The sequence below is a fragment of the Pseudophryne corroboree genome, chromosome 7, assembly GCF_028390025.1.
Source record: "Pseudophryne corroboree isolate aPseCor3 chromosome 7, aPseCor3.hap2, whole genome shotgun sequence".
NCBI classification, from domain to species: domain Eukaryota; kingdom Metazoa; phylum Chordata; class Amphibia; order Anura; family Myobatrachidae; genus Pseudophryne; species Pseudophryne corroboree.
Window position 1 is genome coordinate 503,584,683 of NC_086450.1, and position 19,005 is coordinate 503,603,687.

The 19,005-nt window shown below is 47.0% G+C and overlaps 1 protein-coding gene across 1 annotated transcript in view; it reads left to right on the forward strand.

Moving 5' to 3' along the window:
* Nucleotides 1–18,088: 18,088 nt before the first annotated feature.
* The window catches only part of IL27 (interleukin 27), a 28,499-nt gene continuing 27,582 nt past the window's right edge, over nucleotides 18,089–19,005 (forward strand). Inside the window, exons 1-2 of the mRNA XM_063933016.1 lie at nucleotides 18,089–18,240; nucleotides 18,557–18,607. Coding sequence (XP_063789086.1) covers nucleotides 18,089–18,240; nucleotides 18,557–18,607 — 203 coding nt within the window. The remainder of the gene's footprint in view (nucleotides 18,241–18,556; nucleotides 18,608–19,005) is intronic.

The window sequence follows — 19,005 nt, forward strand, 5'->3', positions numbered from 1 at the left end:
TTACTTAACAAGAAGCCATTTACCCTACCGTTATGTTTGTTCACTGTGGGGGGTATTGCAAGCACCCAAAGGAAGCTCCGGCAAAGGTGGGGGTCACATACAAACTCTACACAGATACACTGGTCAGGTGGAATCTATGACTCAAGAGGCTGTGGGGCTGCAATGCTAACCACTGGTTTTGGTGATACACTCAAGGGTCTCGTCCTAAGAGGACAACTCAGGTACAGAAACACAATGAGATATTTTGTAAGCCTTAGCAGCCAATCAGATTCTGCCATATTTCCTGTTCAGTTTGGAAAATGAAAGCAAACCTCTGACTGGTCTGGGAAGCAGAGCAGCTGTGCACATTAGTAATAACTTAATTAATCAATTAATTAATTCATTCATTCATTAATTAATTAGTAACTGACTATATTTTATTGTTGTTTTTTTCCATTGCACTTATCGTCTCAACATTTTTTTGAAATGTTAAATATTTTCTGGCGCTAAAGTATTTTGAAATGTGAGGATTTTTTTTTCCGAAGAGCGGGGAATTATGGATTGTTTACATATTTGCAAAGAAAAAAAGGAAATAATTTAATGACTGTTCAAAAACAGCCCCAGATATTGCTGACTGCAGACGTTCAGTTCCACACAGCCGGCAGAAATCCTCACTGATATTTATGTCCCAACCGAGAAGAGTAATACTGCGCTGTGTGCGCCGGAGAGAAATAAACATTGACAGATTACAGAAGTGAAACACTTACTGGTCGATCCTACCCCACAACACCCACATTTCCTTTCAAAAGAGAATCCAACAGAGTGAGGGGGAGAGGTATCAAGCCTTGGATAGAGATAGAGTGGGGAAGTGTCCCAAAGCAATCAGCGTCTGTCATTTCAAAGACTGTGCTAGATAAATAACAGTTAGGAGCTGATTGGTTGCATTGCACAATGTCTCCACTTCCAAGGCTTGAGACATCTCCCCCTAGAGGAAGATAAATTAGACCAGTTTAACTGTTATAAGAGGAATTTGAACCTGGAGATGTAAGAGGTCGCTCTTGTTCTTGTTTTACAACATACATCCAACGTCAGAGAGACAGAGAGAAAACTAGAATTCATTACTTTATCAGGCACTAGCGTTTTACCACAGCTTCGCTGGGTATGGGTCATTTGGTCGACCTAATGCATGTCGACCAATAGTGGTCGACCTAATGACTGTTGACCTAATGACCGTATCCCACTTCGCTCACATGGATCTCTATTATTGCTCAGCGGAACTAATTTTACAAAGACCATCTAATGTTGTGATGTATATTTTATATTGTACACATTGATCACAACATTTCTCTGTAAACAATATTTGCCGTTTTTCCTTCAGGGATATTAACACATCTGACTCATGAGCAAGCCATGTAAAGCTGCCCCGGGGAGAAGCAGCTGGTCCTGGGATCTGCACCTGCAGTCCTGAGCACTTGCCAATGCAATTTGATCATCATAGTGAGCAGACGTTTCGCGGACACTGCAAGTGCTTGAAAAGCAAAATTGTTGGGGATAAGGGGTATACGTGGTATAAACACAGTCTCACCTGCGCCATATCCTGTTAGAATCTCTGTCTCTATTATACCCCTTTCAGACCGCATTGCTGGGTCGCACCTGGATTTTGTACACGGATCCTTCCTGGGTGCCATCCCGCTGAGGCCTCTTTCAAACTGGCAGCCTGATGATCTCAAAGCGCCACCTATTACGACTTTGCATCTCCCGTCCATGTGCGTGCGCCCATTTTCTTTGTTTGCGCTGTGAGAATTGTTATAAGATACACTCAGCAAATAGACGTCAGTCTGACCTTGCATCAGCTCCTCAGATGTTACTCAGAGTTAAAGGAGGATACGCTTGGGTGATGACCTCTCTGTGTCTGCAGTCACCGTCTGAGCGCACTCACTGCGCCCTAACCTCAGAGATCTTTCTATGTTTCAGATTCTAAGATTGACATTTGAACACAATTCACAGTAATCTGCAATTCCCAAAAAATGCCATGGTCCATCACTGGGGGGTTTCCACTACCAGCTCTGATACACACCTGGGGGGCATTCAACCAAGGAATGTGCTAATCAAGGTGATCCCTTCCCTACCTGGCCAGATGCTAATTACCATGCACTATCCCATCTCACAGTGTACGTACCTTCAGACAGCTCCTGCATTTACACTAAGGGGGTAATTCAGACCTGAATGCTCGCTAGCGCTGCGTTCAGGTCAAAACTGCGCATGCGTATATGCACCGCAATGCACAGGCGCGTCGCACAGGTATAAAGAGGATCGCCGCTCAGCGATGGGTTTGTGCGAAGAATCCATTCGCACGGGCGATCGCAAGGAGATTGACAGGAAGAAGGTGTTTGTGGATGGTAACTGACCGTTTTCAGGGAGTGGTAGGGAAAACGCAGGCGTGTCCGGGCGTTTGCAGGGCGGGTGTCTGACGTCAATTCCAGCACCAAAAAGACTAAAGTGATCGCAAGCGCTGAGTAAGTCCACAGCTACCCTGAAACCACAGAAAAATGTTTTTGCAGAGCGTTTGCAGGGAGGGTTCCTGACGTCAATTCTGGTCCCGGACAGGCTGAAGTGTTCGCAGCGGCTGAGTAAGTCCTGGGCTGCCAGAGACTGCTGTTTGCACAGCTCTGCTACACATGCGATCGCACACTTGCACAGCTAAAATACACTGCCCTATGGGCGGCGACTATCTGTTCGCAGCAGTGCAAATAACCCCTAGCGAGCGATAGGGTCTGAATTAGGCCCTAAATGTGGGGGAAGGAGCACACAGCCACAGGTAATAACAGGTATGGACGTGTAGGCAGGGCAGCCATCGGGGGGGACTATGGGGACTGGTGTCCCGGGCTCTTATAGAGAGGGGGGCCAACCCTTTCTCCTAGCACCAAAACCTGGAGAGCTGCACCAGTCTGTGAAACAACAGCAGTCTGATGCACGTCACTGCTATGTAGGCACATCTGTAAGCTAGACAAGTGTCTCTGAGGGGCCAATATATCAAACCCTTCAACCCCATAAACTGTAGAAACAGCAGTTTCTGTATTAGTTCAATAAAGTAGCTATTTACTAAGTGCAATGTGAACGGCCGCCCCCAGGCAATGTTTGGGGATATTGCAGTAATGAAAGTCATCCAGCACCAATAACCAAGTGTTTTCGGATATTGTCTGCGTAAAGTAATGCCATCTGAGAGAGAATGGCAGTACCCCGCTTACCTCTATGGAGCAGCCAGCCAGAGATGAGTCTTGAGACCCCTTCCTGGTGGACCTGAGCTGGTCACCATGAACATACGCAGTTACGTGGCCAACACCAAACTCAGAAGTAAAGTGATAGCGTTGGGCAGAGGAAGGAATGTCCCCACTCTACCCAACGGTGCCTATCGGCCGGTATTAAGATCCGCTCCTCCACAATTCCCGCCATGATAGAAATGTTGCTCATCCAACCAAAGCCACCACCGCTACGCCCACCAGTGTCCACTTTCGGATACAGTGACGCTTTGGGTGGCTGTGTCCAATTTGGGTGTAATGTTTGGTTTGGGCATGTGTTCAGGGTTTCTAAATAGCTCTGCTCTGGTCTCTGGTTGCTGAAGATGCCTGTCTGCCTACAACAGTACCTCTAAGTACCTTCACTGATATCCAGGGGGTCTGCAGACCCTCACGCTGGCTGCTGTCTCAGTAAAGGAACTCAGGTTGGACTTGGGGAATGGTGCAAGACAGATACATTAGAAGTGGTGGAATTACCATGGGCACAGGGAGCGTGCCTGCTACGGGGGTATGGAGGTGAGAGAAACCCAGCAATGTCAGGTCATCCTCCTGGTCCTAGGCCCCCACTCCTAAATTTAGATATGGGGATGACAATACACTGTTGTGCCTCAGTGTTAATGAATTAAGATTTATAAAAGTCACCATTTAGTTCGTGAACAGCCAGGAGGTAGCTGGCTATAGCGTTATCTCTCTGGGAGCACGTGTTGTGAAACACTAGTTTCCTTTTAAACAGCAGAAAGTTGTCAAGTTTCTTGTGGTCTGCAGGATGAGGTTTCGAGTTCCATGGGTTGTGTGTATGAGAAAAGCACTGAGAACGCATCCAGATCGCCCCCGTATTAGCCAAAGAGGAAGACAATGGGGCAGATAATTGAAATGACACAAAAATTAAATGAGTGATCAGTGACAAACCAGTCCTGTATCTCTAGTCAATGAAACTGAAGGGACCCAACCGGGTTTTACATTAAAGGGGCTTATTTAGTGACGTAACACATTGCTTTTATACGCGCAAATTATTAATTGAGAATAATTAAAATACGTCAAAATTTATATATATATATATATATATAAATATCCCAAATGGGACTGGCACTCTCCTGTCTGGCGTGAGGGTACCCCGGTGCCTTCTGTAGTAACAACGTAGAAATCCAGAAAAAACAGCGGCACTCGAGGATTTTAGTGAAGCAAACAAAGTTGTATTCAAAGAAAGTTACAAAAAGGCTTTTTGTAACTTTCTTTGAATACAACTTTGTTTGCTTCACTAAAATCCTCGAGTGCCGCTGTTTTTTCTGGATTTCTATATATATATATATATATATATATATATATAAAATTTATTTGAAAGTCCGCACTCACATCAGAAAAATCCATATATAGGGGTGCTCCTCAAAAAACCCCAAGGAGAGTTTCACATATACCAGGTATCCGAGACCAAAGAGATCTCAAAAGAGGGCACTCACCAGTCCAATAAATTAAAAGGCTTTTATTAGTTCATCGCAGTCATCAATAGATAGTCGACGTTTCGACCTATAAGGTCTTTTTCAGCATGCTGTTAGCTGGCATGCTGACTGGATGTCTGCGGTGACTGTCTTGAAAAAGACCTTATAGGTCGAAACGTCGACTATCTATTGATGACTGCGATGAACTAATAAAAGCCTTTTAATTTATTGGACTGGTGAGTGCCCTCTTTTGAGATCTCTTTGGTCTCGGATACCTGGTATATATATATATATATATATATATATACTTGCAATTCAGTCGGCACTCTATGGATTAAGAAATCACAACTAGCCTCCGTGCAGCGTTAGACATGTCAGATGCAGTACTCCAAGAAGAAAACGGCACTGGACGCAATGTATAAGAAAATAAGGTGTTTTTTGCAATACACCTTATTTTCTTATACATTGCGTCCAGTGCCGTTTTCTTCTTGGAGTACTATATATATATATATATATATATATATATATATACATATACAACTCAGCCGGCACTCAGTGTATAGTAGCAGCATGCCCCGGTGCCAGAATCCAGAAAAAAAAACATATAGATTCAACATTGGACAATAAAGGCACTCCAGAGGCTCAGTAATAATAGAAAAAGGTATATTGATGTGATGTTTCGGGGAGGGAGGGGCTCTGCCCCGAAACATCACATCAATATACCTTTTTCTGTTATTACTGATGAGCCTCTGGAGTGCCTTTATTGTCCACTGTTGGATCTATATATATATATATATATATATATATATAGTAAAACACAGGCGGCACTCCCAGACTTGTAAAAGTGAAGAAAACTTTATAGCAACGTTTCGGGGGGTCTCACCCCATCATCAGGATGATGGGGTGAGACCCCCCGAAACGTTGCTATAAAGTTTTCTTCACTTTTACAAGTCTGGAAGTGCCGCCTGTGTTTTACAATATCGATGGGAAATATCGTCTCTTGGATGGCACACCAGCAAGTTTTTAGGAGGTAACGCTGTCCTCAGAGTGCCGGATCCTGCACCAATATATATATATATATATATATATATATCACACTGGAAGGATATATATATATATATATATATATATTACTGTACAAACGTTTTAGGCAGGTACAGTACCTTTTTTATGGTCTGTACCGATTTTTGGTTCTCCAAACTTCCATTGAAAGTATAGGAAAAGGGGCGTATACCTGCGGCCACACCCCCTTTCCTAATGTGTACCGATTTTTATGTGTAAAATGTTGGAGGGTATGTTGTTATTATGTGTTGTGCTTAATAAATGTGCCCTATTCTCTTGTGTATCTATAAAACACAGGCCATATATAACACATCTCACGTATATCACAGTACATATATAACATAGCCCATGTATAACACAGTCCATGTACAGTATAACACAGCCCATATATTAATTATGTATTTATTATTATTTATTAACAGTTTCTTATATAGCGCAGCATATTCCTTTGCGCTTTACAGTTGGAACAACAATAATAGATCAAAACTGGGTAATAACAGACAGTGATAGAGGTAGGAGGGCCCTGCTCTCAAGCTTACACTCTATAGGGAAATAGACATTGATACGCAAGGTAAGGCGCTGTCTATTGCATAATGGTCCAGCAGATTGCACAGGTTCTCAGTTGGTTGTATGATATGATCACCCAACAATGTTGGCCAAAGGTCAAGTGAATGGGAAAGTGAAGAAAGAGAAAATATGTGAGGATATGTGTGTGGACTGTGTAGAGGGAGTTGGGTTCGATTTGCTGGCGGTAAGGAAGCCGGTGGTGAGAATATTGACCGCGACATCCCGATGTTCAGAATTGCGACAGGGGAAGCTAAGTATACTTACCTTCCCCCCCAAGCTACCCTCCCCTCACCCTACACCTAAACACCCCCCCCTCCCCTCCCTGTAGCCTAACCCTAACCATCAACGGTGGTGCCTAACCCTATCCTCCCTTCCCCGCAGCCTAAACCTAACCCTCACACTGCAGCTTAACCCTATCCCTCCCTGGTGGCTGCCTAACCTTAGCCCCCCCGGTGTTCAGCCTAACCCCAACCCCTCCAGGGCGCAGCCTGAACCCCCCCCCCCCGGCCAGTGTCCTCTCATTCGGCATCCCAGCTGTTGGGATTTTGGCTCCGGGATAGTGAACCTATTCGGGATGCCGGTGTCGGCAGTCCAAATAGTGTCGGGATTCGAGTTTTGGCATTCTTACCAGTGGCGTGCGGTGAGGTCAGTGGCTGGTGAGGCACTACAGCCATAATGTCCACCGAATCCTGCCGATGACCCCTACTGGCGCCGAGCCAATGCCCGCTACTGCCACTGAGCCGATGCCTGCTGCCACCGCCAATGGCTTACAAACTCGCCCACCATCAACTGACCCAGCCCTCCACCACTAATTTGCACCTCAGTCTGATGCCGCCTATGCCCGCTGCCTGCTCATCATACTTGTGATATATTGTACATTTTTATAGAAAAAAATAAAAATTAGTATTTGGGAAGGGAGTGGGAGGAGGACATGAATGCAATTTTGTTGTCCAGGGCTTCCATTAACTTAATGGAGAAGCATCTGAATGGGTTAAAAAAGGTAAAAAAAAATAAGAATTTACTTACCGATAATTCTATTTCTCGCAGTCCGTAGTGGATGCTGGGGACTCCGTCAGGACCATGGGGAATAGCGGGCTCCGCAGGAGACAGGGCACATCTAAAAAGCTTTTTAGGTCACATGGTGTGTACTGGCTCCTCCCCCTATGACCCTCCTCCAAGCCTCAGTTAGGTACTGTGCCCGGACGAGCGTACACAATAAGGAAGGATCTTGAATCCCGGGTAAGACTCATACCAGCCACACCAATCACACCGTACAACTTGTGATCTGAACCCAGTTAACAGTATGATAACAAAACGAAGTAGCCTCCGAAAAGATGGCTCACAACAATAGTAATAACCCGATTTTTGTAACAATAACTATGTACAAGCATTGCAGACAATCCGCACTTGGGATGGGCGCCCAGCATCCACTACGGACTACGAGAAATAGAATTATCGGTAAGTAAATTCTTATTTTCTCTAACGTCCTAGTGGATGCTGGGGACTCCGTCAGGACCATGGGGATTATACCAAAGCTCCCAAACGGGCGGGAGAGTGCGGATGACTCTGCAGCACCGAATGAGAGAACTCCAGGTCCTCCTTAGCCAGAGTATCAAAATTTGTAAAATTTTACAAACGTGTTCTCCCCTGACCACGTAGCTGCTCGGCAAAGTTGTAATGCCGAGACTCCTCGGGCAGCCGCCCAGGATGAGCCCACCTTCCTTGTGGAATGGGCATCTACATATTTCGTCTGTGGCAGGCCTGCCACAGAATGTGCAAGCTGAATTGTACTACAAATCCAGCGTGCAATAGACTGCTTAGAAGCATGAGCACCCAGCTTGTTGGGTGTATACAGTATAAACAGCAAATCAGACTTTCTGACTCCAGCCGTCCTAACTATATATATATATATATATTTTTAGGGCCCTGACCACGTCTAGTAACTTGGAGTCCTCCAAGTCCCTAGTAGCCGCAGGCACCACAAGAGGTTGTTTCAGGTGAAAACGCTGACACCCCTTCATGAAGAAACTGGAGACGAGTCCCAGTTCTGTCCTGTTCAAATGGAAAATTTTAATATGGGCTTTTGTAAGACAAAGCCGCCCATTCTGACAATCGCCTGGCCGAGGCCAGGGCTAACAACATGGTCACTTCCCATGTGAGATATTTGTCAACAGCATGGTCACTTTCCATGTGAGATATTTCAAATCCACAGATTTGAGCGGTTCAAACCAATATGATTTTAAGAAATCCCAACACTATGTTGAGATCTCACGGTGCCCCTAGGGGCACAAAAAAGCTGTATATGCAATACATCCTTTACAATCTGGACTTCAGGAACTGAAGTCAATTCTTTCTGGAAGAAAATCTACAGGGCCGAAATTTAAATGTTAATGAACCCCAATTTGAGGTCCAAAACACTCCTGTTTTCAGGAAGTGTAGAAATCGACCTAGTTGAATTTCCGTCGTGGAGCCTTCCTGGCCTCACCCACGCAACATATTTTCACCACATGTGGTGATGACGTTGTGCGGTCACCTCCTTCCTGGCTTTGACCAGGGTAGGTATGACCTCTTATGGAATGCCTTTTCCCCTCAGGATCCGGCATTCAACCGCCATGCCGTCAAACGCAGCCGCGGTAAGTCTTGGAATAGACATGGTACTTGCTGAATCAAGTCCCTTCTTAGCTCCCCAGGCCCTTAGTCCTCTGTGAGCATTTCTTGAAGTTCCGGGTACCAAGTCCCTCTTGGCCAATCCGGAGCCACTAGTATAGTTCATACTCCTCTATGTCTTATAATTCTCAATACCCTGGTTATGAGAAACAGAGGAGGGAACACATACACAGACTGGTACACCCACGGTGTTACCAGAACATCCACAGCTATCGCCTGAAGGTCTCATGACCTGGCGGAATACCTGTCCCGTTTTTGTTCGGGCGGGACGCCATCATGTCCACCTTTGGTCTTTGCCAACGGTCCACAATCATGTTGAAAAACTTCCCTATGAAGTTTCCACTCTCCCGGGTGGAGGTCATGCCTGCTGAGGAAGTCTGCTTCCCAGTCGTCCACTCCCGGAAAGAACACTGCTGACAGTGCTATCACATGATTTTCCGCCTAGCGAAAAATCCTTGCAGTTTTCACTGCCCTCCTGCTTCTTGTGCCGCCCTTCTGTTTACGTGGGCGACTGCCGTGATGTTATCCCACTGGATCAATACCGGCTGACCTTGAAGCAGAGGTCTAGCTAAGTTTAGAGCATTATAAATTTGCTCTAAGCTTATTTATGCGGAGAGAATTCTCCAGACTTAATCACACTTCCCTGGAAATTTTTTCCCTGTGTGACTGTTCCCCAGCCTCTCAGGCTGGCCTCCGTGGTCACCGGCATCCAATCCTGAATGCCGAATCTGCGGCCCTCTAGAAGATGAGCACTCTGTAATCACCACAGGAGAGACACCCTTTTCCTTGGATATAGGGTTATCCGCTGATGCATCTGAGGATGCGATCCGGACCATTTGTCCAGCAGATCCCACTGAAGAGTTCTTGCGGGAAATCTGCCGAATGGAATTGCTTCGTAATAAGCCACCATTTTTACCAGGACTCTTGTGCAATGATGCACTGACACTTTTCCTGGTTTTAGGAGGATCCCGATTAGCTCGGATAACTCCCTGGTTTTCTCCACTGGGAGAAACACGTTTTTCTGGACTGTGTCCAGAATCTTCCCTAGGAACAGTAGACGTGTCGTCGGAAAAAGCTGCGATTTTGGAATATTTAGAATCCACTCGTGCTGTCGTAGAACTACTTAAGATAGTGCTACTCCGACCTCCAACTGTTCTCTGGACCTTGCCCTTATCAGGAAAGCGTCCATGTTTCTTTTAAGAAAAATCATCCATTCCGGCCATTACCTTGGTAAAGACCCGGGGCGCCGTGGACCATCCAAACGGCAGCGTCTGAACTGATAGTGACAGTTCTGTACCAGGAACCTGAAGTACCCTTGGTGAGAAGGGCAAATTTGGACCTGTAGGTAAACGTCCCTGATATCCAGTGACATCATATCGTCCCCTTCTTCCTGGTTCGCTATCACTGCTCCGAGTGACTCCATCTTGATTTGAACGCTTGTATGTAAGTGTTCAAATATTTCAGATCTCACCGAGCCGGTTGGCTTCAGTACCACAATATAGTGTGGAATACTACCCCCTTCCTTGTTGTAAGAAGGGTACTTTGATTATCACCTGCTGGGAATACAGCCTGTGAATTGTGTGAGGGGGAGACGTCTCGAATTTCCAATGTACACCTGGGATATTACATGTAGGATCCCGGAGTTCCCTTGCGAGTGTTGCTGAAACTCTTGAGATGACCCCCTACCGCACCTGAGTCCGCTTGTACGGCCCCAGCGTTATGCTGCGGACTTGGCAGAAGCCGTGAGGAGCTTCTGTTCCTGGGAATGAGCTGCTTGCTGCAGTCTTCTTCCCTTTCCTCTCCCCCTGGGCAGATATGACTGGCCTTCGCCCGCCTGCCCGTATGGGGACGAAAGGACTGAGACTGAAAAGACTGTGTCCTTTTCTGCCAATATGTGACTCGGGGTAACAAAAGGTGGATTTTTCAGCTGTTGCCATGGCCACCAGGTCCAATGGACCGCCCCTTTATACGGCAATACTTCCATATGCCGTCTGGAATCTGCCTCACCTGACCACTGTCGTGTCTTCGTCTGGCAGATATGTACATCACATTTACTCTTTGATGCCAGAATGCAAATATGCCTCTGCGCATCACACATATATAGAAATGCATCCCTAAAATGCTCTATAGACAATAAAATCCTGTCCCTGTCAAGGGTATCAAAATTTTCAGTCAGGAAATCCGACCAAGCCCCCTCAGCGCTGCACATCCAGGCTGAGGCGATTGCTGGTCGTAGTATAACACCAGTATGTGTGTATATACTGTTATGATATTTTTCAGCTTCCTATCAGCTGGCTCCTTGAGGGCGGCCGTATCTGGAAACGGTAACGCCATGTTTTTTATATGCGTGTGAGCGCCTTGTCCACCCTAAGGTGTGTTTTCCAACTCGCCCTTACTACTGGCGGGAAAAAGGGTATACCGCCCATAACTTTCTGTCGGAGGAACCCCACGTATCATCACACACTTCATTTAATTTATCTGATTCAGGCAAAACTACAAGTAGTTTATTCCCACCCTACAAAATACCCTTATTTGTGGTACTTGTGGTATCAGAAATACGTAACACCTCCTTCATTGCCCTTAACATGTAACTTGTGGCCCTAAAGGAAAAATACGTTTGTTTCTTCACCGTCGACACTGGGGTCAGTGTCCGTGTCAGTGTCTGTCGACCGACTGAGGTAAATGGGCGTTTTTACAAGCCCCTGACGGTGTCTGAGACGCCTGGACCGATACTAATTTGTCCGCCGGCTGTCTCATGTCGTCAACCGGCTTGCAGCGTGTTGACATTATCACGTAATTCCATAAGTAAGCCATCCATTCTGGTGTCGACTCCCTAGAGAGTGACATCACCATTACAGGCAATTTTCTCCGTCTCCTCACCAACATTTTCCTCATACATGTCGACACACACGTACCGACCTACAGCACACACATACAGGGAATGCTCTGATAGAGGACAGGACCCACTAGCCCTTTGGGGAGACAGAGGGAGAGTTTGCCAGCACACACCAAAAGCGCCATAATGTATATAACAACCCTAGAAGGTGTTGTTTCTATATATGGGCTCTTAATATATAATTATATCGCCAATTTATGCCCCCCTTCTCTTTAACCCTGTTTCTGTAGTGCAGGGGAGAGTGGGAGCCTTCCTCACCAGCGGAGCTGGTCAGGAAAATGGCGCTGAGTGCTGAGGAGAATAAGCTCCGCCCCTTTCACGGCGGGCTTTTCTCCCGGTTATTAGGAAAACTGGCCTGGGTTAAATACATACATATAGCCTTAATGGCTATATGTGATGTATTTATTTGCCAAATAGGTATTTATATTGCTGCCCAGGGCGCCCCCAGCAGCGCCCTGCACCCTCCGTGACCGTGTCAGTGAGCCGTGTAGCAACAATGGCGCACAGCTGCAGTGCTGTGCGCTACCTCTCTGAAGACTGTGAAGTCTTCTGCCGCCTGTTTCCGGACCTCCGTTCCGCCGTCTTTCTTCAGCGTCTGTAAGGGGGATCGGCGGCGCGGCTCCGGGACGAACCCCAGGCTGGCCTGTGTTCCGACTCCCTCTGGAGCTCAGTGTCCAGTAGCCTAAAACTTCAATCCTCCTGCACGCAGGTGAGTTGCAAGTCTCTCCCCTAAGTCCCTCGTTGCAGTGATCCTGTCGCCAGCAGGAATCACTGATTAGAAACCTAAAAAAAAACTTTACTAAACAGCTCCTTAAGAGAGCCATCCAGTTTGCACCCTTCTCGGACGGGCACAAAAACCTAACTGAGGCTTGGAGGAGGGTCATAGGGGGAGGAGCCAGTACACACCATGTGACCTAAAAAGCTTTTTAGATGTGCCCTGTCTCCTGCGGAGCCCGCTATTCCCCATGGTCCTGACGGAGTCCCCAGCATCCACTAGGACGTTAGAGAAAAAAAAAATGCGTGAGGTCCCCCTTCCTAAGTATAACCAGCCTCGGGCTCTTTGAGCCGGTCCTGGTTGTTTAAATACTGGGGGAAAATTGGACAGGGGTTCCCCGTATTTAGACAACCAGCACCGGGCTCTTAGACCGGTTCTGATTCCAAAAATATGGGGGACAAAAGATGTAGGGGTCCCCCGTATTTTTAAAACCAGCACCGGGCTCCACTAGCAAGGGACATAATGCCACAGCCGGGGGACACATTTATGTAGGTCCCTGCGGCCGTTGCATTACCCCCCCAACTAGTCACCCCTGGCCGGGGTTCCCTGGAGGAGTGGGGACCCCTTAAATCAAGAGGTCCCCCCCCCTCCAGGCACCCAAGGGCCAGGGGTGAAGCCCGAGGCTGTCCCCAGCACCCCTGGGCGGTGGGTGCCGGGCTGATAGCCATAAGTGTGTATAAAAAAGAATATTGTTTTTTGTTGTGGAACTACAAGGCCCAGCAAGCCTCCCCCGCTTGCTGGTACTTGGAGAACCTCAAGTACCAGCATGCGGGGAAATAACAGGTACCTGTAGTTCTACAACAAAAAAAATACCCAAATAAAAACACAACACACACACCGTGAAAGTAAAAATTTATTAAAACACACTTACACACTCACACATACTTACCTACATCCCACGCCGGTCACGTCCACTTGTCCATGTAGAATCCAATAGGTGGTTCCTGTAAAAATGAGAGAGAGATTACTTACCTACATCCCACGCCGGTCACGTCCACTTGTCCAGTAGAATCCAATAGGGCCGGTACCTGTAAAAATGAAAATTATACTTACAAACAAAGTAATCCACAGGAGGAGAGAGAGAAATTAATGAATATTGGCCCTCATTCCGAGTTGTTCGCTCGGTATTTTTCATCGCATCGCAGTGAAAATCCGCTTAGTACGCATGCGCAATGTTCGCACTGCGACTGCGCCAAGTAACTTTACTATGATGAAAGTATTTTTACTCACGGCTTTTTCTTCGCTCCGGCGATCGTAATGTGATTGACAGGAAATGGGTGTTACTGGGCGGAAACACGGCGTTTCAGGGGCGTGTGGCTGAAAACGCTACCGTTTCCGGAAAAAACGCAGGAGTGGCCGGAGAAACGGTGGGAGTGCCTGGGCGAACGCTGGGTGTGTTTGTGACGTCAACCAGGAACGACAAGCACTGAAATGATCGCACAGGCAGAGTAAGTCTGGAGCTACTCTGAAACTGCTAAGTAGTTAGTAATCGCATTATTGCGAATACATCGGTCGCAATTTTAAGAAGCTAAGATTCACTCCCAGTAGGCGGCGGCTTAGCGTGTGTAACTCTGCTAAATTCGCCATGCGACCGATCAACTCGGAATGAGGGCCATTATGCACTCGCTGACGCGGGAGGACATTAGCACAGACAGGGGAGAGTGCTGCTGCTAACTGGGAGGATGGAGCAGGCTCCCCCAATAGTTGTGAGCCTAGTAGCTGTACCCCCAGTAGCTTTGCCCCCTGTAGCAGTGCCCCCAGTAGCAGTGCCCCGAGTAGTTGTGACCCCTGTAGTTGTGCCCCCAGTCGCTGTGCCCCTTGTAGCTGTGCCCCTTGTGGCTGTGCCCCCAGTAGTTGTGACCCCTGTAGCTGTGCCCGTTGTAGCTGTGCCCCTTGTGGTTGTGCCCCCAGTCGCTGTGGCCCCTGTAGCTTTGCCCCCAGTCGCTGTGCCACCAGTAGTTGTGACCCCAGTCGCTGTGCCCCTTGTAGCTTTGCCCCCAATAGCTGTGCCCCCTAGCTGTGCCCGAAGTAGTTGTGCCCCCTGTCGCTGTGCCCCCAGTCGCTGTGCCCCCAGTCGCTTTGCCCCTAGTAGCTGTGACCCCTGTAATTGTGCCCCCAGTTGCTGTGCCCCTTGTAGTTGTGCCCCCCAGTTGCTGTGCCCCTTGTAGTTGAGCCGCCCAGTTGCTGTGCCCCTTGTAGTTGTGCCCCCCAGTTACTGTGCCCCCAGTTGCTGTGCCCCTTGTAGTTGTGCCCCACAGTTGCTGTGCCCCTTGTACTTGTGCCCCTTATAGCTGTGCCCCTTGTTGTTGTGCCCCCCAGTTGCTGTGCCCCTATTGCTGTGCCCCTTGTTGTTGTGCCCCCCAGTTGCTGTGCCCCTGTTGCTGTGCCCCTTGTTGTTGTGCCCCTGTTGCTGTGCCCCTTGTTGTTGCGCCCTCCAGTTGCTGTGCCCCTTGTTGTTGCGCCCCCCAGTTGCTGTGCCCCTGTTGCTGTGCCCCTTGTTGTTGTGCCCCCCAGTTGCTGTGCCCCTTGTTGTTGCGCCCCCCAGTTGCTGTGCCCCTGTTGCTGTGCCCCTTGTTGTTGTGCCCCCCAGTTGCTGTGCCCCTGTTGCTGTGCCCCTTGTTGTTGTGCCCCCCAGTTGCTGTGCCCCTTCTTGTTGTGCCCCCCTGTTGCTGTGCCCCTTGTTGTTGTGCCCCCCAGTTGCTGTGCTCCTCTTGCTGTACCCCTTGTTGTTGTGCCCCCCAGTTGCTGTGCCCCTCTTGCTGTGCCCCTTGTTGTTGTGCCCCCCAGTTGCTGTGCCCCTGTTGCTGCCCCCAACACAAACACATAAAAAAAAAAAAAACCACACACATACTTACCGCTCCTGCAGCGCTGTCCTCCGTCTCCGTCCGCCGGCTCGTCTCTGCTGTACTAAGGGAGAGACGTCATGACTCATGACGTCTCTCCCATAGTAGCGGCGCTGGCTGCAGCGGGCGCCCACACAGCCCACGGCGCCTGCTGCAGCCGGGAAGGGGGCTCGCTACGCTAGTGATTGGACAGCGGATCCAGCACTGGATCTGCTGGGCCAATCACATCTGGGGCACTGACAGGGGCGCGCATTCATCGGGGCTGAATGCACGCCCCTCTCATTGCGGCACCAGTATAGGTGCCGCTTGTCCATTCATTTTCAATGGTCTTTCACAGCCCATTGCTGCGCCCCGCCCCCTGCCCGCCCCCCGCTGCCCGGAGTTTTAGTGTTAGCAGCGGGAGGCACCTCTCCCGCTGCATCCCACCCTCACAAGCAGCCACAGGGGGGGAGAATTATTAAAATAATAAAAAAAGATATTTATAACAGACTGTGTTATAAATATCTTCTTTTTATTATTTTAATCATTATGACAGGGGAGGCACTGCCTCCCCTGCCTCCCCTGACTGCACGTCCCTGATTCTGACTGCGGGGATCCTGACCAGATCCTCAGAGGGGGTGTAATTGGATATATAACACAGTAAATGTATAATAACACAGCCCATGTATAATACAGTAAATATTTAACACAGCCCATGTATAATACAGTAAATATTGTATATAAAACAGCCCACATATAACACAGCCTATTTATTACACAGTACATATATAACAGTACTAATATAACATAGCCCATATTCAGTATAACATAGTACATATATAACACAGCCCATGTACAGCACAGTACGTACAATATAACACAGTCCATGTATAACACAATACATATACATAACACAGCCTATGTATAACAGTACATACAATATAACACAGCCCATATATAACACAATACATATACATAACACAGCCAATGTATAAGACAGCCCATACATAACACAATACATATACATAACACAACCTATGTATAACTCAGTACATACAATATAACACAGCCCATATATAACACAATACATATACATAACACAGTCTATGTATAACACAGTACATATAATATAACACAGCTATAACAGTACATACAATATAACACAACCCATATATAACACAATACATAACACAGCCTATGTATAAGACAGTACATACAATATAACACAGCCCATATATAACACAGTACATATATATAACACAGCCAATGTATAAGACAGCCCATATATAACACAATACAAATACATAACACAGCCAACAGTACATACAATATAACACAGGCCATATATAACAAAATACAAATATATAACACAGCCCCCTTCTGATATGAGTAGAGTATTACGGCAGGAGTGAAGGGGCGGTAATGAAGGGGTTGCAGTGTGATGAGTAGATGGACATTGCATAGATTTTAGGACACTACATGTTGTTTTCCCACCCAAGGTAACTCTCTGCAGTACCGCACTGCACCCAGTGATACAGGCAATCATTTAATGTTGAAATATGGATCTGCGTAGATAAATGCAGAATTTGCGTCCTTACCAGTGTGCCCAACAGCAAACTTTCTAACAGAAAAGTAAAAACGTATGTTTGTGTAAATTTCTTTTATCTATGCATGGCCATGGACTGAATGTTAATATATGGACTTTATGTCTCTTTCCAGATGAAGTGGAGCTGTATGACATCTGTTTACATGACAGAACACGTTTCTCTGACAGGAATCCCATGTGCCGGCTAGCTACAGAATGCACATTGTCGGCCATGTCTATGTCCCTGATATGCCCAAGCCACACTTTGTACCAAACACCATCCGTTCAAAGTCACATTCTACCCCCAATAATCTGGGCTGCCAAAACAGGAACTATCATGAAACAGTGTCGGCAGCCATTTTGTTTATGTGAAAGGGTCACAAGATGAAATGAAAGGACTGTCAGTGAAGGTGAAACACACCCAGATATGGTTTGCCCAAAGGTGCCCAAGGCTCCAAGACAATGTAAGTAAGACTGAGGATGCAATCCTGCTCGCGGGCCATAAAATTATCTACTGTTCAAAGGGGTTTAGAGAACAGAAGATGTTCAGACAGCTGGTCCTCCAAGAGAGTTTTTAAAAGACTGTCCTGAGTGCTCTATATCAGGGACATTTGGGAGAAGACAAGACCCTGCCCCTCATCTCTGACAGATATTGCTGGACCAGAATGGAGCAGGGAGAGTAAATGTATTCTGAGAATAGAATCCATCCACCCAGCGCCCGTTACCAGCAGAAGGTCCTAGGAGACCATATGCATGGACTCTGTGACAAATGAAGCCGACGGGGGGGGGGACACCAGACCACTACTCGCAAAATGATCATTATTAAAAAAACAATAGCGTGATGAATGCGTAATAAGAAAGTCCTGTGCTACCAAAGGAGTGGATACATTGGGCATATTGTGCACACTTATAACGCAGTGGGCTCTTACACCTTTTTATCAGGAGAGGGGTTAGACACCAGGTTGTCTTCTGCTTTGCCGTCTCCTCTGAAGGTGCCTCAGCTATGTTTAGCCTGCAGAACATTGACACACTGATAGAGGAACTGAAAGAGGACCTTAACAGCTTGAAGGTGTCACAGAGAATTCCAGGAAGAAAAACAATGGTGAAAGAACACGATTGTGAACCTGGCCCTGATCACATATTTAGCAGTACCTGGTGAGAACAAATAACAGGACTTCTGGAGAGGTCCTTGGAAGGAGACCTTTCGGGTTGCAGTCTACTAGGGTATATGGGGTTAATGTATCAAGCAGTGTAAAGACTGGAGAAGTGGACCAGAGGAGAAGTTGCCCACAGCAACCAATAATCTTCTACCCATCATTTTATAGACTGTAGGCTACTTGATCAATGCTACCTGGAAACTGATTGGTTGCCATGGACAACTTCTCCATCGGTCCACTTCTCTACTCTTCTCACTGCTTAATACATCACCCCAATATATCACTATTTAATTTATGTTCGGTTTCCTTTTTAGCCCTGTGATTCAGAACATAGAGCCACCAGATTGTGAAAACATCCAGACGATGTGAAGATCATGTGAAGTGGTTTCTGCCTGAGAGCAATTTATCCAAACCGCATAGTATTCTATGGAATCGTTCAGCCGTGTTCCGGCAACACTGTGAAACCCCAAAACTGCCTGCGCCGGTCTTCTTACCTCAGCGTAGAGTCTCCCAGAAGACGTAGATCTTGGCAGAACCAGTATTAGAAATATATTTATCATGCAATCAGGAACAGGATATTGAGAGATCTGCATTTAGTTGCAGAGTTCTCAGCGTTTGCAGCCTCTGTGGTTCACCTCAAATGTCAAGTGCCAAGTCTGCCCTGTTGTAAGGCTGGAAGCTTTCGTGCCAACACTGTGCATACAAACAAAATTAGTAACTAATAAACTATGAAAGAGGAGCACCTCTCTAGGGGTGACCACAA